At 38.8% G+C, this 27,351-nt stretch overlaps 1 protein-coding gene across 1 annotated transcript; it reads left to right on the plus strand.

The window, feature by feature from the left end:
• Positions 1-9,303: 9,303 nt before the first annotated feature.
• On the plus strand, positions 9,304-10,221 carry LOC113766783 (uncharacterized mitochondrial protein AtMg00860-like). Its single transcript, XM_027310936.1, has 2 exons — positions 9,304-9,439; positions 9,881-10,221. Exons 1-2 carry the CDS (start codon positions 9,304-9,306, stop codon positions 10,219-10,221), a joined length of 477 nt encoding a protein of 158 aa, XP_027166737.1.
• Positions 10,222-27,351: the final 17,130 nt, after the last annotated feature.

The following is a 27,351-nucleotide window of genomic DNA, read 5'->3' on the forward strand; positions in this document are numbered from 1 at the left end:
CCGAGACACAAGGTGGCTTATTCCTAACACGGGATCCCCTAAATGGCATTCCCTTCTAGGGTTTATGCATGATGCCAGTTTATTAAAGCGATAAAACATGATATTATGACCTAAAAGGACCTTTTAAGTAGGCTTAGAATGCTATGCAATTATTAATCTATGAATGCAATATACCAAAATCTTTAAACGTGCAATAACCTATCTACAAGGGTAGGTTCTAAAAGAAGATCATGCCAGACCTCTTATTTCCTAACGTTTGTGAATGCAAAAGATAAGAAACAAGGGAACGTTAGTTCAACACATAATCACATAACACGTTGGACAATTAGATGATATAAAAAGCAACAAAAATATATAAGGAAAGGGGGTGGGACCCCTCCCCTCGTGAATAGTGTTTCCTAATTTAGGGTAAGGTCGACTCTACCCTAGGCAATTCTAATATGGATGCATGAGGTTGGGGTTCATTAATGCATCTAGACTTGATAAGCTCAGGTCCCCGAGCCTTCAGACTTAGAAATCAAGGGTCATCAATCCCAAGATTCTTTGTCGGTGGCTCGAGCGATTCCCCAAACACCGCTACGCACACATCGTGTCACGGCTACGTGTTTGAGTGAATCTATCAAAAATCCTCAATCTTCGACCAAAAGCTAAAGGCTATCAACCAATAGCTTTAAGCGGAAGATTGAGTGACCCATTGGAACATGCTACACACACATCGTGTCGTGATCACATGTCCAAGTGAGTCACCTAATCCTAATTGGGTGGAGTGGCGTGACAAGCCACTAAAGAAAAATAAAAGGGATAAAAGAAGTAAAGGGTATGCTCGTATGCTAGTGCTCGTTTGGAGGGGAAGGGTCAAGAACCAACGCGAGGCTCTAGGGTGACCCATACCTCCCAAAATGCAATGCAAGCGCGAGATAACAAGTAAACATTCATTCAAACATACATTCGTGAGTCGAGGGATTGGTTTGATACGTACGTGAGACAAAAAGGTCCTAAAATGGAAGATGCAACCCTAATATCCACATGCCATGCAAAAAAGGGTAGAAAAAGAAAACGAATGGCTAAGTCAAATGCTCGGACCCACTTAGGAATTCCCCAGTGGAGTCGCCAACTGTCGCGCCCCACTTTTGAATGGTGATGAGTGTGGTGTGTGTGAGATGTGAGTGGTGTAATGGAATGTGAACGTGTGTAAATGAAAAGTAAAAGGCCATGGGACTTGATAATGCGACGGTTTGGCCATATAAAGTTCAAAAAGGGTTTTTTGTATCAAAAATGGAGTCGCCACTTGGTATAGGGTTAGGGTGTACCAAGTCACCCAAAAAATGGTTTTTTGTTTTTGAATAAAAAAAGTAAATAAACCCTTTTAAAGAACTTTTGGGTCTACGTAACCAAAAAGAGGGATCGGGGGTCACATTTGACGAAGGGGAAGGCAAGGATAAAAATCCAAGGCACCCCTTCGACCTAGCCAAGGCTAGTTGCGTGACTTAAACCAATTTTTCCTAATTTTTCTACCCAAGGTATGTATCGCGTGTTGGATATGTCTATATGAATGCAAAAACCTAGACCTAGGGGGACATGGGGGAAATTTCTCTTCAAAGGTTGAGCGGTGCCAATCACATTAATTGTGAAGCCCAATAATGATCCTTTGGAGAGGTCACACGTAATCCTAAATGACGTAAAATGAGTGGAATGCATGCCATGTGAAAGTGTGAGTTTGTGTGAAGTGAGAAAAATGATAAAAGTAATAAGATATAAGTGGAGGTGTGCAAATGTCTTTGCAAGGTAAAGTAAGTAAAGAATAATAAGGTGAAAAATGCCATAAGGTGTATGTGTGAAGAGAGAATGTAGAAAGTAGTGTGAAAGTAGTGTGAAGTGAGAATGTGGAAAAAGGGTTAGAATATAAAGTAAGTGTATGTGATAGTGAATGAATAGAATGCATGAATCCTATAGGAATGCATCAAGACGGGAACGGGGAGTCCTAACTTTGTGACTTAATCTTCCCTTTGATTAGAAGGCAAAACTAGCGTGCTAAGGCTATCGAGTAGCCACACTCGCTCGTTTCCCTTATCGAAAGGGGACTCTCAAGCAAATGAGCCCTATAACTAGTATGAGATGCAAAACCTAAAAATGAGGGGAAAAAGGGGTTCGAGGAGCATGCCAATGATAAAACTAAGAAAAATGCATGACATGTAGTGAACATGCAAATATGCACTAACAAAAGGGGATGGCCTATTGGGTCTAGCGTTGGACTAGCCCTTTCTATGAATTCCTAATGAAATAATGAGCCACAACTAGCATTGGACTAGTGTGGTGACGTACATTCATCCATCACATTCATTCATGGCTATGGAAAGCGATTAGACATGCCAAACACCCATAAACACATAGCACATAACAATTAGCATGCTCGACTAGATGCAAGAACCTAATAAAGCAAATTAACACATAGCAACTAAGCATGCAAGACACATAAAGCAATTGAAGCCCTAACTATTACATTTGCTAGCTAGGCACATGTCTTCAACAGGTCTTCATCGAATGCTCATCCAAGCCCTATCTATTACAAGCCAAGAGGTGTACACATACCCCATAATGAAATACTTAAATAAAAGGCAAAAGTAAATGAAATAAATGAAAGGAATTAAAGAAAGGCAAGGAAAGCAACGTAGACATGCAATTCACACTTAGCACGTTGGATCACATAGGAGAAATGAAAATCAAGGAGATAGAGGTTACCTCCCTTGCAATTGGGCCCCAATGAAGTGAAATCACTCATTTATCCTCCAAAATAAAAGAAATGGTCAAGGTACCAATTTATTTGGGAAAATTAAAGAAAATAGGCAAACACAAGCTCACTTGGTCATAAAGCCCCTAAAGTCATGAATTAAATGCAACTGAAACAAAGCATGGTAATTAATTAAAACAAACAAGCAATGAAGTTGTAGAATTAAAATTGTCAAGGACCAAATTGAGGAAATTATTCAATTGGTTGGGTCATAGTGAAACAAAGGGGACTTGGGGGGTCAGAGTGCAAATTTTCTGGAAATTATTCATGCAAATGCATGCAAACCAACGTGAAAGAGCATTCTGCAAATATTTTCTTAGGCTTTGAAGCCTTCACAACTTTGCATGACAGATTTTCTAAGAAAACAAAACAAAACTCTCAAACCAAAATCCAACTTCAAGTTCCTACCAAACTCATCATACATGCAAGAGCCAAAACGAAGATGATTTCTATGCAAATATGGTACAACAAACTGAAAACCATTCCAACAACAAAAAGACTTTCAGCAACAACGAATGAAGCTTGCTGCAACTTTCTTACCAATTCAGATTTTTATCACAGCTTTGATTAGATGTATCCAAACCAACATCATCAATTCAAACTAAGCAACCAACTTCACTCGAATAAACAGAAAACTTAGCAAGACAGCATGCAATTTTGGACAGTCCAAACAACTTCTTGCAAGGCGTATGAAACATTTCTGCAGCAAAAGAGAAGGCTTTCGGTAGCCAGCTGAAGCTTTGGGAGCTTCAGCAACTGCATGCGGCCGAAACAAAAAGGTTTTAACAGGAGGAAGACTTGACTTCCAAGCTGTTATAGAACCCAGAAAACCACGGACATGAGAAACAAAATGCAGCTACGTAAGAAACAGAATTTTCTGCAACTACAAAAACCTGTTGCCTTTTCTCAAACTTGCAGCAAATTCCAGCAACAACTACATCCATTTCATCATACAAACAAGTTCATCAAACCAGAAATTATTGACCCAAATCAAAACATGAAATTTTGTTTGCAGGATTAAGATGGCAAATCTGAGTTGATGACCGCCCAAGATAAAGAAAAACAACAAGACAGCATGCCGCAAGAATTTCTGCAAAGCTAGGAAGCTTTCGGCAACCCATAATGAATCAGGATTTTTAACCAAGCATCAAAGGCTTTAGATTAAACAACAGCTAGCCAAACCGCAAGCCCAAACAAGGAAACAAAAAACTCAAGAAAGCTATCACGCAAATCTGGAAAATCAGAAGCTTTGCTGCAATTTTCAGCCGCGACTTGTGTCCAGAATTTCTAGTTTATCATGCAAACAGATCCAACAAGGAACCAGAATTCTACCTATCCATCATCAACTAAACACGCAACTTTGTAGCAGGATCGAAAACAGAAAAATGAAACTAACCAACAAAACATGAAAGTAAACAGCAAAAACAACGATAGGAAGAGAGAAACAAAGTGCCGCCAGTTTTTCTGCAATTTTACCCAGCCGCGGCTTTCCATTTCATCAAGCAAACCAGATTCGGGTAACCAAACAACAAGCTGCTTAGCTTTAAAGCTCCAAATAAACAAACAACAATGAAAGAACTGATTGCAACAGAGAAATTCTGAACAATACATTCACATAAAAATGGTTTAGTAGCCCGAAAGATCAAATTTTTATCAAGATTGCTGCTAAGAGGTTTTGATCAACGGAAAAAATCTAGCCTTTCCCATAAAATCCTTGACAACGGAAGCAAGAAAAGCAATCCTGACTTCAGGTAAAAATCTAAAACATAGCTTTGATGGATAGCTTGGAAATATACCTTGAAAGACGGATAGAAGCTAGTGTAGTCTGTGAAAGAACAAAGACAGCCGATGAAGAAAGTTCCGGCAATCCCTCCTCCTCTCTGCTTTGGTTGCTGCTCCTTTTCTCTTTCAGCCGTATCCTCTCCCTTTTCTGTTTGGGTTTTGCTTTCCCTTCCGTTCTTCCTCCTCCTTGCTGCGCCGCCCCCCAGACGAAGCTCCCCTGCCTCACGAAACTCTCCCCTTTTTCCAGCCGCCTCTCTCTAGTTCTCCCTCGTTTCTTTCGTCTCAGCCTCCAACCGTCAAAGCTCTCTCTTTTTTCTTTCTTTTGTTGCCTTCTCAACCTCCCCGATGATCCCTCACTCTTGCTCTTGTTCGCTCTCGGCTCCCTCTCCTTCACTCCCGTAGCTAGTTTTTCCTCTTTTTTTTCACTTTCTATCGCTCCTCAGGCCTAGCCGTGAGTCCCTTCTCTCTTGCAGCTGCCGTCAAAAATGCCAAACCCCATTCACCAAACCCTTCATCCTACGGCCCCTCTTGGCTGCGGCTCTCCCTTTTCATTTTAATCCCTACACCTTGCATAGAAGCTTCCTCCATTAGCCAGGTGTCTGGCCACCTGGAAAACCAGCCCTCTTCCTCTAAAAATTGCAGCCAAAGGGCTGCCCGAGCCCTTTCTTGCAAGCTGCGCAAATACGCAGCTTGCATGTCACGATGCCCCTTTTTTTTTTTTTTTTCAAAATAACTTAACAAAAATAAGTAAGATGCTAAAAGATTGATTTTAAAAGACATAAAACATATTTTTTTTGGAACACTTTTCTTTTTCCTTTGAGAAATTCTAGCTAAAATGGCTAAAATGACTAAAACTAAAAGTAAATAAACTAAATGTGACAATTAAAAATAGAACAAATAAAAACGAATAGTAAATAAATAAATAAATAATAAAACACCAAAAATTTGGTGTCTACAACGTTGACGGAGGGTCAACGGGGTGAGATCAAGAACGACAAGCGAGGAAAAGGGCTCTTGAAAGCCGACCGTATCCTTTTAATTATCTTTATTGAAATGTGGTGCTCAATGGCTCACTGTCTGAATATATTTCGATTGAATAGCTGTGTGCTTATATGAACTTCGTTACTTGGGTGATGGTACCTCATTGGGCGAAAGCTCACTCTATTATCTTTGTTTTTCTTACAGGGATATGAGTAACTTTAGGAAAACGGTGATTTTGAAGCCGAATTGAGCTAGTTATATTCTTTTGTATAGCTCCTTGATGGTTGGAAAAAAAAACCTTAAGTGTATTCTGAATTAACATTTCCTTTTGAGATGTAAATTTGCAACCATGTGTGTATAAACATGTTCGGTGATGCTTATGTGTTATATTGGGTTTATAAATGTCAATTTCGAAGGTCCATATGCTTTATTGGTGAATGATTGAGTTTCGGACAGGTTCGGAAGCCGAATGGCAAAAGAAAAAAATTTGGCGGGAAACTGCACAGCGGAATTCAGCCAAAAATCCGGCTAGTTTTTGGCCGGATACACGGCCGGATTAGCAGGGGATTTCGAAAAAAATTTTGATTGCTCTCTGCCTCCAATCCGGCCAGGAGTCCGGCCGGGTATTCGGCCAGATTGTGATCCGGCCGGATTATGACGTGGCCGGCACTGTTCATGTGCGGCTCCGTTTTCTGATTTTCGTTTTGTAATTATTTTGATCCGTTTGAGCGCGCTATTATATTCCAGAACGTTTTAGATTGTATTTAACTGACTCGTTAGTCCTGACGAGAGTTGGGCAAGCAGTCCGCTAACCCCTTTGGTTCGCCTTAAGGGGCGGTGGAGCTGTCACGGGTAGTATCAGAACCTAGGTTAGAAGTGACCTAGGCAAGTTTAAATTTGGTTCCTTAGGACCTGTGAGAAAAGTGTTAAGGTATTGTTAAGTGCAGTTATGATTACGTTAACTAAGATATAAAACACTTTTTGCTATTCTTGTAGGCCATGGCTGGAGCAGGTGGAGAAGGCGGGGGTAAACCGCCTCTGCGACGCCCTCGTCTTCTCGATTATCAAGAGAGGCCGGGAGGTCCGATCCGGCTTTAGTATACAGCCAGTCGGGCTCGACGATGTAACCGATGCCGGAACCACTCGTGCGTTGACCATGTGGTCGTGGCAGTGTTAGGAGAATGGAGGAGGCTTAGAAGAGCTACCGCCAAGGACCACATAGAGATGCTTAGGTTGAAGGGCACCATGAGGATGCAAGCAGACCGGATAGGGGAGCTCCGAGAGGATATAGCTATGGAGCAAGAACGAACTAACGCTCTTAGGGAGCAGCTGCAAGGGGTTAACCATCGTCTTACTAATGTCGTCCGAAAAGTTAGAGACCGTTCCGGCGGCATTATTAATGAGTGTGAGACGCTAATCCAAGGTGAGATTGGCGCTAACGCGCTAGTGGGGGCTTCGAGGGACGATACATCTAGTGATGGGAGTACCCCTAGTTCTAGCCAGGGGGGAGAGTCGGTGGCCTCCGTAGGGAATTAAGCTAGAGCTCTTTTGAATCACTTTTGACTCCATGAGAACTGTAGATCAGGGAAAGAACCCTTAACTAGCCGTTTTGTACGTTTGGACTAGCTTTGTATATAACTTTTGATGACACCGTTACCTCATGGAATTTCTTTATTGTATTTGACTGACTGTTAATGTGTGACTTGTATGACACTGTGGTGGGAAATATATATATGTTTGATTGTAAATATTTTCTGGCACTTTACTTACGTTCACTGTTATCTTTAATGTTATATTTATGTTTTACCCTAGATCAACTAAATTTCATGGAAGGAATACGTAGTGGTCGAGGCCGTTGACGCGGGGCTAGGCAACCCATGTCTGAAAGGGCCATAGGGGAGACCTCGTCTGGATCAAACCCTAAACTTAGGGTTGATCCCACTGTCCAAATAGCTGCTGCCATGCAGTAAATGACTGATTTGTTAACCCATGTGGTGCAACAACAAGGTCAAAACCCTAACCCCAACCCTGGGAATCCCGGTAACCACGTGGAAAGCGAGGACAGGGCCCTCGAGAGGTTTCAGAAGTCTGTGCCACCAATGTTTATTGGGGGGCCCAATCCGGATGTGGCCGAAAGGTGGTTAGAAAAGATGGTAGATATTTTTGCTGCCTTACATTATTCAGAAAAGAGGCCGGTAACTTTTGCTGTCTTTTAATTGGAAGGGGCGACCCGTTCCTGGTGGAACGTAATAAGACAGAAGTGGGACCGAGATCAAACGCCCAAGACCTGGGTGAACTTCATGAGGGAGTTCAATGCCAAATTCTTTCCTCCTTTGGTTCAGGAACGGAAGGAAGTTGAATTTATTCGATTTCGCCAAGGGACCCAGACGGTGGCCGAGTATGAGAGTCAATTCACTCGACTGTCCAAATTTGCACCCGAACTCATTATGACCAATCAACGAAGAACAAGACGCTTTGTCCAGGGCCTGAACGTGGAAATCCAGAAGGACCTCGCGGTGGTCCAAATTAATGCTTTTAGTGAGGCCGTGGAGAAGGCACAACGAGTGGAAAGCACCAGGCTTCAAGTGAGGAACTTTCAAGCTAAAAAATGAGGATCATCTGGTAGTAGCTCAGGACAGGGGTATAAGAATACCCCTCCCAAGTTTGGACGAGGAGCCGGAGGTGGAAGGCAGTCAGGGGTATCGAGAGGGGGTCAGGCAAGAGGTGGCCAAGCTGGACGAGGCCAAGGAGGAAATTTCCAAGAGGGCTCAACCTCGGCACCTCGCGGTCCTTGTGGGGGCATTGTGGGAAGGCAAACCATACGGAGGACAACTGTTGGCGGAAGGAAGGAAAGTGCCTACGCTGTGGAAGTGCAGACCACCAGCTCGCCACTTGCCCGTTCTAAAACGAGATGGAAAGGGGAGCAAAAAACCGTTGAAGACCAATTCTGGACCAGCTAAGGACGAAGGGACTAAACCCAAGGTGTCGGCTTGAGTGTATTCACTAGAGCCACAGCAGGTCCCTGACTCTTCCGAGGTCGTAGAAGGTATGATCCCTGTATTTCACCGATTCGCGAAAGTTTTAGTAGATCCCGGTGTCACCCATTCCTTTGTTAACTCCAATTTCATGTGTGGTATTGATATAAAACCTGCTAGTTTACCTTATGACCTAGAAGTCAGTACCCCCATGGGGGACCATCGTTTAATCACTAGCATTTTTGTCAAGAAGTCAATTGACTTTTACTGACTCAACAAACCTAATCCGCAGAGCATACTCCAAAAGCCGGCAACCGTTTAATCACTAGCATGGTTTATAAGAATTGTGAAGTTTGGGTAGGAGAAAGAAAATTATTGGGGGATTTGATAAGTTTGTCCATTAAGGGGTATGATGTGATTTTGGGCATGGATTGGTTAGCCAGGTATAATGCTCAATTGGATTGTAAGAGAAAAGTGATGGAATTTTATATTCTTGAGGAGGCAACCTTGAGGTTAGATATAAGGGGTAGGTTAGCTTCATCTGCTTTGATCTCGGGTATTTGGGTTAGAAAATTTTTAAGTAAAGGGGTGCAAGGGTTCTTAGCCTTTCTAATCAATACCCCCACCGATAAACTGAAGGTTGAGGATGTGCATGTAGTGAGGGAGTATCCGGATGTATTTTCGGATGAGTTAGTAACCCTACCTCCAGAGAGAGAGATAGAGTTCAAAATTGATCTTTTACCAGGGACGTCACCTATCTCTAAAACCCCATACCAAATGGCACCTGCTGAATTTAAGGAGTTAAAATTGCAGTTACAGGACCTTCTGGAACGAGGGTTCATTCGAGAAAGTGGGTCTCCTTTGGGAGCCCCTGTGTTGTTTGTGAAGAAAAAGAATGGAAGTTTGCGGATATGTATAGATTATTGGGGACTGAATAATGTAACGGTTAAAAATAAGTATCCACCGCCCCATATCGATGAATTGTTCGACCAGTTGCAAGGAGCAGTGGTCTTCTCAAAACTAGATCTTCACCGGGGATATTATCAATTGTTGATTAAAAAGGAGGATATCCCAAAAATTGCTTTCAATTCGAGATATGGGCCCTACGAATTTGCGGTCATGCCTTTTGGACTGACCAAAGCCCCTGCCGCCTTCATGGATTTAATGCATAGGGTTTTTAAATCCTATTTGGATAGATTTGTCGTCGTCTTTATTGACGACATCCCGGTTTACTCCAAGACACGTGAGGAGCATGAGCAACACCTAAGAGTCATTTTGCAAACCCTAAGAGAGCATCAGTTGTACACCAAGTTCAGTAAGTGTGAATTTTGGCTGGAGAAAATTTCTTTCTTAGGGCACGTAATTTCCCAAGAGGGCATCTCGGTTGATCTGGCAAAAGTGGAGGCCGTGATTGATTGGAAGAGGCCAGAAAATCCCATACAGATTCGTAATTTTCTACGGTTGACTGGGTATTATAAGCGCTTTATTAAAGACTTTTCCAAACTGGCCGTTCCTTTAACTGATATGACGAAGAAACATGGTCGATTTATATGGGATGCCAAGTGTGAAACGAGTTTTCGAGAGTTAAAGAAAAGATTAACCATGGCTCCGGTTCTAGCTTTGCCTAACAAAGTAGACAGTTTTACTGTTTATACCGACGCATCGCGAGAAGGTCTGGAGTGTGTGTTAATGTAAAACCGGAATGTAATATCTTTTGCCTCTAAAAAGTTGAAATCCCACGAGCAGAACTACCCAACCCACGATCTGGAGTTAGCTGCAGTTGTTTTCGCTCTGAAAAAGTGGAGACACTATTTATACGGAGTAACTTTCGAGGTTTACTCAGACCACAAGAGCCTTAGATATCTTTTCTCGCAAAAAGAGTTAAATATGAGGCAGCGACGTTGGATGGAGTTCCTGGAGGACTACGACTGCACCATTAACTACCATCTGGGAAAAGCGAACGTGATAGCCGATGCCCTAAATCGAAAGGCTCAGGTAGCGGGCTTAATGATTAAGGAGTGGGGTCTGTTAGAATCGGTTTGTGAGTGAAAACCTAGTTTTGAAAGTCATAAGGTGATTTTTGGTAATATTAAGGTAACATCCACTCTACTGGAACGAATTAAGAAAGCGCAACAGGAGGATTCGATGGTGAGGAAGTGGGGAGAGAAGGTAGAAAAAGGGGAATCGACCGACTTCAACTTTAGTCCCGAGGGTGTTTTGAAATACTGAAACCGCGTGGTAGTGCCTAAAGATGAAACGTTAAAGACGAAAATCTTAGAGGAGGCTCATCGATCCAAATATACGATCCATCCGGGTAGTAGCAAGATGTATCAGGATCTAAAAGGAGCCTATTGGTGAGATAATATGAAGAAAGAAATCGCTCTATATGTGCAGAAATGTATCATTTGCCAACAAGTTAAGGTGGAGCATCAAAGACCATCTGGCTTGTTACAGCCTCTTGAGATACACGAATGGAAGTGGGAAAACATCACAATGGATTTCGTCTCAGGTTTGCCGCGAACGCAACGGGGACATGATGTCGTTTGGGTGATCGTTGATCGGTTAACCAAATCGGCCCATTTCTTGCCGGTAAACATGAAGTATTCTATGGACAAATTGGTTCAATTGTGTATGGATGAGGTTGTAAGACTACACGGAGTACCAGTGAGTATAGTCTCCGACCAAGACCCACATTTTGTGTCTAGGTTTTGACAGAGATTTCAGGAGATTTTGGGGACTAAACTCAACCTAAGTACCACTTATCATCCCCAGACGGATGGACAGTCGGAGTGAACAATTCAGACTCTCGAGAATATGTTAAGAACCTGTATTCTGGATTTTGGGGGTAATTGGGGTCAACATATGACCTTAGTAGAGTTTGCATGCAATAACAGCTACCATTCGTCGATTCAAATGGCTCCATATGAAGCACTTTACGGGCGAAAGTGCCGGTCACCGATCTATTGGGATGAAGTCGGCAAGAAGAAAGTTCTAGATCCAACGGCTATTTCATGGATGGAGGAGGCACGAGAAAAAGTCAAGTTGATACGACAAAGACTTCAGACAGCTCAAAGCTGACAAAAGAGCTACGCGGACAATCGAAGGAAAGATCTGGAGTTCGAAGTTGGGGACCGTGTTTTTCTCAAGGTCACACCGTTACAAAGCGTCAGGGCAGGTAGAGGGAAGAAACTTCAACCGAGATTTGTCGGACCTTACAAAATCCTCCAAAGAGTTGGAAAGGTAGCATATCGGCTCGAACTGCCATCAAGTCTGTCCAGGATTCACGACGTCTTCCACGTCTCGATGCTTAAAAAGTATTATCCCGACCCGTCTCACATCTTGCAACCAGAGGAAATTGAGATAGATGAGACACTTGCCTATGAGGAGAAACCTGTACAGTTGCTAGACCGAAAGGTTAAGGAACTGAGAAACAAAAAAATTTCGTTGGTGAAGGTCTTGTAGAGGAATCATGGGATAGAAGAGGCTTCCTGGGAAGTGGAAGAAGAAATGCAAAAGAAATACCCTGACCTGTTTGTGAATCAAGGTGAGAAATTTGGAGGACGAAATTCTTTTAAGGGGGAGAGAGTGTGAGGACCCGAAATTTTCTCATTTTCTAGGTTTTAATTTTAATGTACTGCACGCCATTTCTGTAATTCCTTCATTAGGAAATTTTCTAGATAATTTTTATGAGTGTATATAGTTTTAAAATCATTTTTCTAGTATAAGTTAGTTCATGAGATTTTAGGAGTGTATGTTAGACGTGGGACCCACTAGTGCGACCAATTAGGTTAAATTTTGTATACCGGGATTAATTTACTAGGTGTTGAGAGATAATTAGAGATTGCTTAGTTGGATGAATGATGGAGAGACAAAATGATAGCTTTGAATTAAAAAGGTGTCATGTGTCACTTTCCCATTTGAGTTTAGACTTTGACCACTATTCATTAACTTTACTAATATCAAAAATTGATCAAAATCATCTCCATTTTCAAGCTTCTTTGGCCGGCTCTCTCTAGAAAGGAAAGAAAAGAAACCTTCAACTCTTTTGCTCTCAATCTTGCTCAAGCTTGCAATCCAACCGGTTAAACTTGAAATTTCTCCATAAAAACCCTTAGTTTAGTAGTAGTAAGGTTGTTGGTGAAGTGGTTTGGAAGAAAGTGGTGTTAAGTTGGGTCTTTTCTTGGGTTTGCAAGGTAAGTGACCAAGGAACCTTTCCTTTGATCTTAATAATGTTTAATTAGTGGCTTGTGTGAGTTAAAGAGATGGTTTTAGGAGATATTTTATGACTTTTGGTAGAGATTGGTGAATTTTTATATTTATTCAGGATTTTTCTGTTTTTATATGTTTAATATGGGTTGGCAATGGATGATGGCTTGGAATAGTCTAGAATGAATCTTTGGTGCGTAAATTGTAGCTATTTGCGGAAAATTTCCGCTTTGTACGGAAAATTTCAGATTTAGGGTTTATAATTGGGGCTTTTCTAGGGTTAATGTAGAACTTTTGAATTGGCTTTGTTAAAGGGGTAATGTAACCCTAATCAAGTGTATTAAGTGGCATAGGACTTGTACGTGTAATTGTGGTAGATTTGGATGAAAGTAAATGATTATTTATAGGATGGAAATCTGAAATTTTAAGAGGTAATGCTGTCCAAATTGTAAGTCTAAGTGATTCCTTGGAATTAGGTTATTTTGAATGACTTTGGGGGTTATTTAAACCTTTAGCACCCAAGTGCCCCTTATTTGCACTTTTACGCGTTAATCGGTCTTGCATTAATAATATGTAGATTCGGTTTGTGACTCGTGTTCGAGTCTTATTGTGTTCACTTGAATGTTTTAGGGCGTACCGGTGACGCAAGGCGTACGTCGGGCAGAAATTTGTGAAAACTCTCTTGTTAATTGGTGAGTGTACTACTTACGTGGTTGTTACTCCTTGGTTTTGATATACTTGAAATCTATGACTTTAATGTTTGTGTATACTGTTGAGATTATTTGAGACGAGGGTGTACTTCATCACTCTCACACTCTATGTCTTACATGACTGCTTACTGTATCAATTGAATGTCACTTGAATGTACTTGAACTGATATCGTTTGGACGTGTATCCAACGACCTTTACTGTTAACACTGAGCTCAACCCCATTGGGGGTCAATTGAATCGAGCCAGCAAGGGCTTGGTCGAGAAAATTGACAAGCCATAGGGACTGTTATTATGGAATCATTGGGTATGAGACTCTTGATTTCGGTATGCTCGAGTATTATCAATTGAACTGATTGGAGTTCGGGCCTGGTAGGGGTATGTGAGGTGGAAGGAATCGAAGAAAGTGGGGTCTACGGTATTGGTTACACATTAAACATTGACGGAGGGTCAACGGGGTGAGATCAAGAACAACAAGCGAGAAAAAGGGCTCTTGAGAGCCGACCGTATCCTTTTAATTATCTTATTGAAATGTGGTGCTCAATGGCTCACTGTCTGAATATATTTGGATTGAATAGCTGTGTGCTTATATGAACTTCGTTACTTGGGTGATGGTACCTCATTGGGCGAAAGCTCACTCTATTACCTTTGTTTTCCTTACAGGGATATGAGTAACTTTTGGGAAACGGTGATTTTGAAGTCGAATTGAGCTAGTTATATTCTTTTGTATAGCTCCTTGATGGTTAGGAAAAAAATCCTTACGTGTATTCTGAATTAACATTTCCTTTTGAGATGTAAATTTGCAACCATGTGTGTAAAAACATGTTCGGTGATGCTTATGTGTTATATTGGGTTTATAAATGTCAATTTCGAAGGTCCATTTGCTTTGTTGGTGAATGATTGAGTTTCGGACAGGTTCAGAATCCGAACGGCAAAAGGAAAAAAATTTGGCGGGAAATGCACATCGGAATCCGGCCGGAAATCCGGCCAGTTTTTGACCGAATACACGGCAGGATTAGCAGGGGATTTCGAAAAAAAATTTGATTGCTCTCTGCCTCCAATTCGGCCGGGTATCCGGCTGGATTGTGATCCGGCCAGGAATCCGGCCGGATTATGACGTGGCCGGCACTGTTCATGTGCAGCTCTGTTTTCTGATTTTCGTTTTGTGATTATTTTGATCCGTTTGAGCGCGCTATTATATTCCAGAACGTTTTAGATTGTATTTAACTGTCTCTTTAGTCCTGGTTAGAGTTGGGCAGGCAGTCCGCTAGCCCCTTTGGTACGTCTTAGAGGGCGGTGGGGCTGTCACAAAACTGCTAACATCTTTACTAAAGCTCATCTTCTTGGTCGTTTCCATGATCTCTTATCCAAACTCAAGTCGGTTTCAGATAAACCATCTTGAGTTTGAGGGGATGTTAAGAAAAGATATGTATCTTGTGTGTATCAATTATCAATGAATTAGTAATACTTGCATTGATAGGCACAATCAATCAATGACTAGATTAGATATTAATATATCTTTGTAAACTATCTAGGTTCATTGTATCTCTTGTATCTCACTGCCTGTAAGTATATGCCTTGTATATTATTAAGAAGCATGGAATACAGTATCAATTTCACTCCCTTTCGTTCTTTTCAGGGGACTTGGAATTCTAGAAGGGTACACTTAAAGTCTTATACAGGACTAGAAGAGCACAATTTTGCATATCTATTTCACAAGGCAGTTCTATTGTTTCACAAAATACACACTTGTCACCAAGAAATAGTCCTATATTTTGTAGGGGAGTCTGTACAAATTACTCTTATAAGAAATAGTTGCAAACATTAATTAGGGATCCAACTATTTGCAAACATTAATTAGGGATCCAACTATCCAAACGCATCCCATTTACTAGTTTTCCCCATAGACAATGACAAAATCTCTTTAACCTCACAGAGGTAGAGCCATAGCCGTGAAATGGATCTTGCACTCTGTTGTGGAGTGGAGGAGACTAGTTATTCAATGACCTACTCTGCTCAACCCCTCTGTCCTGATTTTGCCCTCCTTTCTTGCTTATTCCAGGGCATTCATCCTATCCCTCGCTCCCCTCCCCAACCCCTCTCTCATCCTTGTCTTGAGACCAAAATTTCTCCATCATTCCAATGCTGTTGTATAATGAAAATTGAATAAATCTTAAGATCAAAAGAGTTATGCACATAGATTTAGCATCAAGTACAAAATAAATAGGTATGTTTTTGTTCTTAACACAACTTCATCTTTTCAGTGTTCTGCTCCTTCCATTAACGCTGATCATACAAATGTAGGATGCTCAGAAGCACAAGAGGACCCACGTGGTGTCGAACTGATTGATTAGTATTTACAAATATTTGATATTTTCAATCAATTAGTCAAGGGCATTTTGAACAATAAAGACAAAACTTTGCTTTGGTAGTTTATGCTCAATATCGCTAGTCTTTCGGCTGGGGCACACAACAATTGTCAGCCATATCATCCCTACAGTTACTGGTCAAGCAATAAGATTATTTGTTTGGATACTAAAATTATCCTAAATAATATTTTGCTTTGACAGATGTCGAACCTGTACAATAATAAATACCTGCTCGAGAAAAATACAAATTTTATATATAGTGGTAAGTAGGGTCGAATCCACAGGAACTGGGGATAACTTATTTCTTTTAGAGTCCAGAGATAGGAGATTTTTGGAAAATATAAATAACTAATTAACCAACTAACAAAATAACTAATAGAAATAAACAGGAATTAATCAATAACCAATACTGTGATGCCCCCACTTCTCTCCAGAGTGAACCCAAGGGTATCGGCAGGACGCCTGCCCAACTCTCGCTGGGACTCACTACAATACATAATTTAAAACTAGGAATACTTCAAATAATTTCAATATATATATTTAAAGTACTCCAAAACACTTCATACTTACAATTAGTTAGCTCTCAAACTTAATACAACCCAAAAGAATATGTACTATAGTCATCTGCTATAATACAACTGTAGACACCAAAATTTAATTTAGCTTTATTTATCATTTATTTTTAGTTTTTATTGATAATTATCTAGTTTTACTTATTAATCTCATGGTTTTTGTTTTTAGACATTTTTTTAGCATTTTAGATACCAAATTTTTAATTTAGCTTTATTTATTATTATTTTCATTTTTATGGATTAAATGATGATTATTATTCATTTTTGTTTGCTCATTAGTCTCTTAATTTTTATTAAAATTTATCGAAAAAAGAAATTGTTCACAAAAAATATGATTTAAATTTTTAGATTCAATTTATGAAAATTAGTTGTTTGTTTACCTAAATTAAGTGAAAATTAATAAAACAAAAAGGAAAAATCATCAATCAAACTTTGGCTTTTATTGGATTTTATTGATCTCGTTTCATTTCCATTTGTGTTAAGAAAATTATTTCATTATTGTTAAAAAAAAAAAGAGGATGAAAGCAAGTTCACGCGCGCTGAGCTTCACACGGACAAACATTTCTTTAGTTTCATATCAGAAACCATGCGCGAAGGTACAGAAGTAAAATGCAGCTCAGTTCCATCCCATTTCCCCATTTTTCTTCCCGTCATTTTTCCTTGCCATTGGATCATGCTAAATCCATTCCACCTGGCTTTCATCCGAAACCAAGAATGATCTAGAAGAAAGCCAATCGAATGGCCAAAAAGAAGAGGTGAGCTGAGGATCTTTAGGAACCCTTGAGATGAGGGTTTAAGGGTTTCATTTGATATAAAAAGGAAAAAGAAGTGTAACGGAAGAGGTAGAGAGAGCATAGAGGATCTGGTGACGGCTAAAAAAGGGAATGAAACAGTAGAGGCAGCGGCTGGGTTTTGAGAACCAAAAAAGGGCAGCTTTGAGCGTGAGAGAGTGCAACAACGGAGAGGATTGAGGAGACAGTAGAAAGAAGAGAAAGGGAGAGAATGAGAAAGGAAAACTGGAAAAGAGAGGTTCTGGTAAAAAGCCAAAGAAAAAACAGCAAGGAAGGAGAGTGAGAGGAGAAACCGAGAGGGAGAAAGAAAGTAAGGAAAGAAAGGAAGAACGGAAGAGTAGCAGAACCAGAAAGAGAGGATTTTGGATTGAGCAGCGACCCCTTTTTGATCATCCCAGCCTTGATTTTGCCTTTGGAAGGGATAAAGGTGATGTCTTTTACCTGTTTTGTTCTTAGTTTACTTGATGAATGTACTGAAGTTTCCTTTTCATATCTGTTTCTGTGTGAACCTAATGGGTTGGACTGGAGTTCTGGGGTAGGAACTTAGATCATTTATGAGGTTGGGTTTAGATCATTTTGTCCAAGGTTCACGGTTACAAAAGATATTTCACAGTTTCAATGAAAGTTTCAATGCTTCGTCGATTGCTACTATGTACGTTGCTTGTTTGTGTCGGTTTCTTGGCTGTCATATGCATATTTGTTGATTTGGACTTGATTTGCATCATGTTAATGAAACGCAGAAGTGAAAATGAAGACACAAGTTGCGAGTGAAATTTACAGATTTGACATGATTCTGTGTTTTGACATTTTATGTGTTTAAATTCATGATTTTAGGATGAAAATGGAAAAAAAACAATGTTTGTTGCTACATGGCTGGATTCAGAGTGTGTTTGTTTGGAGTTTAAAGGTGCAAAAGCTGCTGCAACAAGCATGAAATTCTCGGCTTGTTGCAGCAGTACATGCGAACAGTTTGGGTTTCATTTGGTTTGCTGAAATTGTAGTTCAATTAACATGTTTCCTTTGGCTTGTTGTTTGATTGGAATGTCATGAACAATATCTGCCATTAAAGTTGCATTTAGAGAAGTCATTAGCTTTGACATTAAGGGAACATGAATCATGCATTTTGTGTTTATCAAGTCTTGATGAGGTGAAGTTGTCTTCTTGAGAAATCTGTGTGGAAGTTTTGGGGGTTTGTTTCTGAGAGTTGGGTTGGATTTGGTACCTGGGATCATGCTCGTTGTCTCTTAAATTTCTCCTTCATGGCTGTTTTTCTTTTCAGTGGGTAGGATTGTGTCTTAAGAATCTGTTTCCTTCATTAAAAGTTTGGGTGTAACCCATGTTCCTGATGCTAGTTCATGTTAGGTCCACGGTAGAGCTCAGAGTTGTTTGAAGCTTATGATTTCTTTGGTGTTCGGTTGGTTGGTATACCATATGCATGTTCGCTGCAACTTTTATTCCTTATGCACCTTTACTGCATTTTTCATATGGCTGCACTTTCAAATCTGTTGGAATGTATTTCTGAGGTAATGGCATCAATGGGTTGAAAATCATTACACTTGGTAGGTTGGGTTTAAGTTGTTTTGTATGAACATGCTTCATGAGTAAGTTGCAGTAAGATTGAAGTGAATTGGTCTGCACTTGCTGAAGTATTATTTCATTCCCTCGTGAGTTACTTGCTTCTCTTCGTTCCAGAAGTGCATGTTCATCAAAAACTAGGTGATTGGGTTGATGCTTTGGTATGATATTGTTCTCTTACCTCACGAACCATGAGTGGCTTTCGGTTGCTGAAACTGAATAGCATAGGAAAATAATTTGCAGAAACATTCTTTCGGTTGCAGAAGCTTATTTGCTGCATGAAACTTGCATGAAAGTCTTCCAAGAATCCCATTGTTAATAGGTGTTTAGCCATGTTTAATTGAAGATGGATCAAAGTTCTGCATGAAGCTTGTTTGCCGAAAGTTTTCATGGGGTTGCAGAAGCTCTCGGATGAAAATTGCAGCAGAAAAATAGAAGCAAAACAACTTGTTTGCATGCATGCATATGTTGTCTAAATTGAACTTCGCTCCCTATTGTTTCCAACTAACGCCACTATGGCCCAATCAATTGGATAATTTGATCAATTTTGTCCCTTTAACTAGTCTTTTTTTCATTTGATGTGATTTAATGGGATTGTTGGGTAAATTTTTAGTGAAGTTTAAGATGAAATTTGGGGTTTAATAACTTTTAGGGACTTATAGTTTAATTTTGATTTTTAGTAGAACTTTGAGTAATTTGTTGTTTAATTATAATAAATAGGTTTCCATTCCGCTTTTGTGAAGTTTTAACATTTGATTTCGATAAATCCCATCTTAAACCATTAAATTTGGTATTTCATTTTTGACTCTTAAAACCTTTAAATTGTTTTAGAATTTGGATTGTGTTTGCTTTAATTTCTTACACTCGGATGGTTTATTTCGCGCTTGATTTTATTTCGTGTTTAATTTTCATTTGGTGTTTAATTTTCATTACATGTTACTTAATTAAAGTGATGCCTTGACCCCTTTTATTATTTTGGAGGGTAAATAAGTAAATTCGTGTCATTAGGGCCCCAACTCCAGAGAGGTACACTCTATCCCTTATTTCTAATTTATTTGACCCTATGTGCATTTATGTGTGTAATTGCATGATTTTTAATGTTTTATTTCATTTTCATTCATTTATTTCCTTAATTATTTAATTTTACTTTAATTTTGTGCGTTTATTCTAATGTAATTATGTGAAAGGCACTTGAATGCCAAAGTTGTAATAGTTAGGTTCAAGACCTGTATTTAGATAGAATATGTAATAGTTAGGGGATTTATTTATTTATTTATTTCATTCGTTCCCCCCTTAGATTGTAGTTAGGGCCCCAAGTGTAATAGTTAGGGCTTTATTTTGCTTGGTGTGATTTGCATGCCTATGTGCTATGTGTTATCGCTTTCTTAGGGTTTTGCATCTAGATATCATGATTATGTGTTATGTGTTTATGTGATATATGTGTTTACATGCTTTTATCAAGCTTTACATGATTAATTTAGTTATAATTAATATGTGACATGTTATCACACTATCCAACGCTAGTTGTGTTCCCTTGTCCAACGCTAGTTGTGGTTCTTTTGTCTGATTTCTCACTTGTCCAACGCTAGTGATAAAGTAGAAATATGGGCTAGTCCAACGCTAGACCCTTAGGAACCCTCCACGCTTTAGATCATGCTTGTGTGATAAAACATCACATTTTCATGCATACTTTAGGGTCTTCTATCATTTTTTGCATATTTCCCTTTATACCTATATTCCTCATCCCATAATTCCCCCCTTATATATAAATACTCCCCGTACATATATGTATTTATTTTTCCTCATATTCCCTCTTATATTCATATCCCCTATTTTTATATTTTTCTTTATATAATTATATAAGACATAACATTAGATTTGCATTTCATATAAGAAAAATTAGAGATAGATTAGTACATTTGCTTGATTAGATTAGGAAAAATCCCTTGAATATGGGATATGGACGAGTTTGGCTTTCTAACCTTAACACACTCGTATTCCCTCTACGAAAGGGAAAATTGAGTCACGAACATTAGTCTCCCGTACCCGACATGATGCATTCCTGTAGGTCATGTATATTCGTATAATTATTTTATCCTTTTTCTTTTCTTATAGTCTCATATTTTTGCTGTGAGGACCCGTAAATTTTCTTTATTTCATACTATTTTATTTTATTTTCTCGCATGCATTTTCGTCATTATACCCTATTATATTGATTTTTTTGAGATTTTTATGCGTAAATATAGTTTTAAAATTATTTTTCTAGTATAAGTTAGTTTTTGAGAAATTAAGAATATATACCAGATGTGGGACCCGCTTGTGCAGTAAGTGCGGAAAATTCGGCTAATTAGGTTAAGTTTTGTATACCAGGAGTAATTTATTAGGTGCTAAGAGATAATTAGAAGTTACCTAGATGGATTAGTATTGGAGAGACAAGAGGATAAGTTTAAACCAAAAAGGTAACAAGTGTCACCCTCCTATTCAATCTTGGACTTTGACTACTATTCCTTAACTTTACTAAATGTTCAAATTGGACCCAAAATCATATTCATTCTTCAACCATTTGGCCGAGCTTCTTGAGGAGGAAAAGAAAGGAAAGCTTTCACCTTGGTTCTTCATTTCTTGCTCCAATCTCACAACTTAACCGTTACAACTTGAAATTACTCCATAAAAACCCTTAGCTAAGTAGTATTGAGCTAGTTAGTGGAGTGGTTTGGAAGGGAAAGTGCTAAGTTGTCTCTTTTCTTGAGTTGGTAAGGTGAGTAGCTAAGGAATGCTTTCTTTGGTCTTGTTAATGTTGAATTAGTGATTTGTGTTAGTTAAAGAGGTGTTTTTGTGGGTTATTTCATGACTTTTGGTAGAGATTGTGGAATTTTTATTTTTATTCATAATTTTTCTGTTTTTATATGTTTAATGTTGGTTGGCCATGGATGATAGCTTAGTATGGTCTAGAATGAAGCTTTGGTGTGTTAATTGTCGCTATTTGCGGAAAATTTCCGCTTTGTACGGAAAATTTCAGGTTTAGGGTTTTAATTTGATCATGATTGGGGGTGGTTTTGGAGCTACCAATTGGTTGTATCTTAAGGGTGTTTCCTAGACTATGATTGGTATGTGCAATGGTGATTGTTTGTTATGAAATTTGGTGGTTGATGGTAGCATGGTAAAGTACGGAAATCTAGGGGAAGTACTGCTGAAATTTTCGCAGGACCCTTGAGCAGTCTTGGGGAATCTACTATATCTTGATGTAGGAAAATTGGAATTGAGTTCCGTTTGTTGCGTTTCAAAATAGATTCATAGGGATATAAACTGCATAAATTTTAGACCCTGTTTCTATTTGTGTAATTTAAGGTGATTTTTCAAAGTTGACGGAAAATTTGTACCTGTTCTGTCTTTCACTGGATAAGCAGCAACTTGAGACTTGAATTTGACTGACTTGCGTTCTGAATCTTATCATGATGTTTTCTGGAAAGTTGTAGCCCTTTGAATGTATTTTCCAACGGAATAACTTTTACCAATTTTGGACTTACAAAACTTGAGATATGATTTTTCATATAGGGTTGCGCAAAACTGAAAAATCCTGTTTTCCTGGTATTGATCTTACTTTCATTTTCTACCCCACATTTGGAGTTGGTCAATCATTGTAGGTAGGGCTTTGAGGTTGTTCATGCCTTTAAGACCAATTGTTACCTTTTCACTCCAAAATCGCCTCTTTGCTTTGCATTACTGGTTCATTTGAATAGACATATGACTCGTAACCGAGTCTTACTTGCGAATTCCATTTACTAAGTCTTAGAGTCAAGTCTTAAGTGTTTGCCCTTGATTGTTCTAGGAGGTGCCGGCGAGTAAAGCCACACTTGGGAAGGAAACTTTTGAAATTATTCTTGTCGGAACTGGTGAGTGTACCACTCCCCTGAATTATTGCTAAACTGGTTATCAGTACTTGCAAATTGCTATTTGAATGTCCTTAGCGACTATTTATTTTGAATGAGACGAGGGTGTACTTTATCATACTCGTTCTCTTGCCTGTACTGAATGAACTGGAATCTATTACTTGTACTTGTTATGAACTTGAATTTGTTACTTGCGCTTGTTATGAGATCGTTTGGAAGTGTGTCCAACGATCTTCCTGTTAACTTGAGTTCAACCTCATGGGGAGTTAATTAAGTCGAGCCAGCAAGGGCTTGGTCGAGGTAATTGACAATCTATGGGTGCCTGTTCCTGGGGAATCTTTGGGTATTGAGACTCTTGATTCCGGTATACTCGAGTATTACCATTCCTGATCCTGTTTGGAGTTCGGGCCCGGTAAGGGATATGTTTGGTGAACGAGATTTGGCGTTAAAGTGGTGTTCTATTGGACTGGTTCCTTTATTTGAATGTTGATGGAGGGTCAACTAGGTTGGATCAAGTATTGGAACGGGGATTTGGCTCTTGAGAGCCACTTGTATCCTTTAAATTGTGGTGTTTATTCATTTCTCGTATTTGATGTGAATATGTGCCTTAAAAGTGATTTCTCATTATTTCTACTATTTATACTGTTGGTACCTCATTGAGCTTTTAGCTCACCCCGTCCCGTTATCCTTGTTTTTCTTATAGGGAACTATCTTTTGGAACTTCGATGTTTTTGAAGACTGAGTTGGGCTAGTTAGAAATTCTTTTGCTCTTTTGGGTATAGCTCCTCGACAATTTGGAAACCCTAAATGTATCTTAATAAAACGTTTCTTTTGGTGTGTAAACTTACTAATATGTATATTGTACAGTGTTTCCTTATGGTTATATGTCTGTGGGAACGTTGTCCTAAAGATTGATTGTATCTTATAGTTCGGCTCAATTGGGTTCTGAATGTTATTTCCTCGAAGTTCTTCCGAGCGTTTGGTAGGTTTCTGTTCGTTCCAGATTTGAGTCCCGGCGAGAGCTGGGCAGGCGGTCCGCCGAACCCTTTGGTTCGCCTTAGGGGGAGGTGGGGCTGTCACAGGTGGTATCAGAGCTGCTTCGCATGGTCTCTGCGCGGAGTGAGATTGGGCCAAGTGGTGTTATGGTCCTGATTTCGTGAATGTGTCTAAGTGCTCGTTTGAGCATAAGCTATGAACCGTGCATGCTATAAGTGTAAAAATCTTTATCATGAACTTGAGGAAGATAGATATGTATGTCGAGTAGGAATCTATAATATGGATGATTTACTCTTGGGACCGGCCGGCTCGAGCTGTGAATTATCTTATTGTGGATTCTTGGACTTGAGTACCAAATAGTGGAGAGCGCGAGAATAAAGGTCTGTATCTTGATTGAACTTGAGGTAAGTCTGGATGGCAAAGGCCAAGGCACGGAAGATTTTACATTGGACCTCGTAATAAGATTGATCGAGGGGGTTTGATATGGAAGTGTTATCATGGACTACTCTTGTACTAGTCTGGCTCGGGTTTTCTCGAGGGTGGCTAGATTGTAAGGGAATTCGCACCTAAGACATGTTCCCTTTTGCTATGACCGTGAGTGTAGACACCAAATTTTTGTCAATTTTTAATGTTTCCTGAAATTTTATCTATTTGATAAGCTATTATTATTATCATTTTTTTTAATATATATTAATGTATGATTTTCTCATTTTTGTAGGTTTGTTTTTGGAAAAAGAAAAAAAAACACAAAACAAAAGAGAAAAATCAAGAAATAAAAAATCACTTTCATCATTTTCCCTACCAAAACAACTATTAACCCATTCCACACTCAATTGCCATGGACCTTTCTTTTCATTAGCTAAGAAATCATCATTTTGGCAAATCCAACACACAAGCTCCACTTTGGCTACAAGTCCCTCTCGGTTCTCTAGACAGAGAGACAAGAAGAAAAAAAAAGCACTCTAGCTCCCAGACAACTCTCGGCTCTCTCCCTCGCAGAACAAGAAAAGAAAAACACACAAAAAAAAGGGGGCTCTTGGCTCTTTCTTTGGTCTCAACCGAAAAAAAGAAAAAAAAAAGAGAAAAGCTCCTCACCTCACCCTCTCCCTCTCTCGGACTTGGGCAGAAGAAAAAAGACAAGAGGAACAAAAAAAAAGGGGCTCCCTCTACACATTTTCTTCCACAAAATCCAAACACAAAAAAAGGGAAAAGGCAGCTATCGGTCAAGGCTTGGAAATTTCATCAAAACTTCAACCGAAAGATTTTCATATTTATTGAGGTATACTTTTAGTTTTTTTTGTCATATTAAATCAATGCTTCATTGTTTAGTTTTCTTTCGTTTCTGCCGGCTGCCTTGCATTGTTGTTGTTGTATTGTTAAAAAATTGGGAAATGGCATGAACCAGATTTAGGAAAAGGAAATGTTTCTTGTGAATGCATGTTAATTGTTTGAAAAAATGCCAAAATGAAAAAAAAAAAGAATTTTAGGGGCTGTTTTGATTTAATGCATCCTTTTGTTGTTGTTTACTTGTCAACTAAGATTATAGTGTATTGTAGAGAGTTATAAGGAGGGTTTGGCATAATTTTTATGATTTTTGTGAAGATTTGAGGGTTTTAAAAAAATAAAAAACTGAACTGATTTCTTGGCATTTTGACCACTCTTGGCTCAATTTTTGTTAAAACTAAGCCCAGAAATGGAATCTCCGCGAAAAATAGAGTGGGGAAGCGTATTTTGAGAAATTTTGGCGACTGAAAAGTCGCCGGTGACCGACGGTCCGGCGGCCGCCAGCTGAAGAAGCTTCAGCTGGCCGAAGAAGAAGGAGAAGAAACGTAGGGGGGAGGAAAGAAGAAAAAGAAAGGAAAGAAAAGAGAGAAAAGAATTGGGCTAATGTTTATTTTTCGGTAGGGCCAAGAGTTAGTTTTGGTTGGGTTTTGGAAATGGATTTTGGTTTATTTTCTTTTGGGTTTCTGTTGGGCTAAGAGATTGGAGCCCATATATTTTTGGTCGGGTTTGAGTTTAAAAGACTGGCTCGCCTGTGTGTTCAGTCTTGGATTTTCGGCTGGGCTTAGGAAATGTTTGGCCCAAAGAAATAAAAATGATGGCCCAGTGGCCTTTTTCTTGCCCAAATCAGAAACCGAAAGTTGCACTTTAACCCCGGATCTTTGGAGTAGTTTCACTGTGGCCCAGAACATTTTAAATTTGCTTCACTAAGGTCCTTAAATTAATTGCACTTTGGTCCTTGAATTTTGTCTTTCATTTAATTCTGACCCCTAAACTTTGGAAAAATATAATTTTTGTCCCCAAAAGTTTGTCGATTTTTTGCAATTCAGTCCCTAGTGAATTTTGACTCCCTTTATTATGATTGCTTCTTTTCTTTAATAGCTAATTATGTTACTTTTGAGTATGTTTAACATGTAATTTTTAGATATTCTTAAATTTATTTACGTTCGACATATTAAGGTGAATTTTCATTAATATTAATATTATTTTTAATTAAATTGGTGCCATGATTCTTTTGTTCATTGTGAGTATAAATAGGACAATTTGACTCCATTTAATCACCACTTCAAACGGGAGGTACCCCTATTTTTATTATTTCAATGTCAATTACGTGCTCCTATGTATTCCTATGTGTTTATATATACTTTATTTATTGAATTTAAATGTTCATTTAAATTTTCTTATATTATATTTGTTTAGTTAATTTTTATAATTATTTGATAGGCATTTAAATACCTCAAAAAATGTAATAGATAGGATAACTAATTTTATTTTATCATATCTTTCGTATTTTAGATTGTAGTTAGATTCCCCAATGTAATAGATAGGTTGTGTGTTTATGTGGCTTATATGTTATGTGTTTTATCCGCTTTTCTTAGGATTTTGGCATCTAGATATTATGTTTACGTGTTATGTGCTACGTGCTCTTATGTGTTTATTTGTTTTAATTTATGTTTTATTTGTTTCACTATGAATTGTTAATGCATGACGTCACCACACTAGTCCAACGCTAGTTGTGGTTTCTCCCTCCGCTTACTTGCTAGTCCAACGCTAGTAAGGACTTTTAGAAATGGGCTAGTCCAACGCTAGACCCTTTATGTCATCTTGCGCTAGATTCATCTTTGTATGCTATTCACCACATTTTCATGCATATTTTCATTTTTAGGATCTTTTCTCATTTGCATGATATTCCCTATTATATTATCCCTTACCCTCTGTAGGTACAAATCATGTCATTCAGAATTGCATCTCATTTAAGCTAGTTCATTTGCTTGTTCATGTTAGGATAATTATTTTTCAAACATGGGAAATGGGTGATTATAACTTTTTAGTTTAAATACCCTATTAATCCATGTATAAGAAAATTATGTCAAGAGTTTTTGCCTCCCGTACCCTTTATGTTGCATTCCCTTTTTCTTTGATCACTTATATATGTATATAATTTAATTTCTTTTCTTTTATTTTAATTTCATCATCCGCATACTCGTGACACTTTCAAGGAATCATTGTGGCTTTCGTAATTAATGCGATTGGTTCGATTAAACTCTTGAATGGATATTTTGACCCTTTTGATATTTTATAAATTTAGATTTGCATCCATGTAGGAAACATCCAAATATGATAAATTAAGGGTTAGATTAGGAAAAGTTTGATTAAACCTCGCAACTAGCTTAGACTAGGTTGAAAGGGTGCCTTAGGTTTGATTTAATCGAACCTT

The sequence above is a fragment of the Coffea eugenioides genome, chromosome 3 (genome assembly GCF_003713205.1).
Source record: "Coffea eugenioides isolate CCC68of chromosome 3, Ceug_1.0, whole genome shotgun sequence".
Classification (NCBI taxonomy): Eukaryota; Viridiplantae; Streptophyta; class Magnoliopsida; order Gentianales; family Rubiaceae; genus Coffea; species Coffea eugenioides.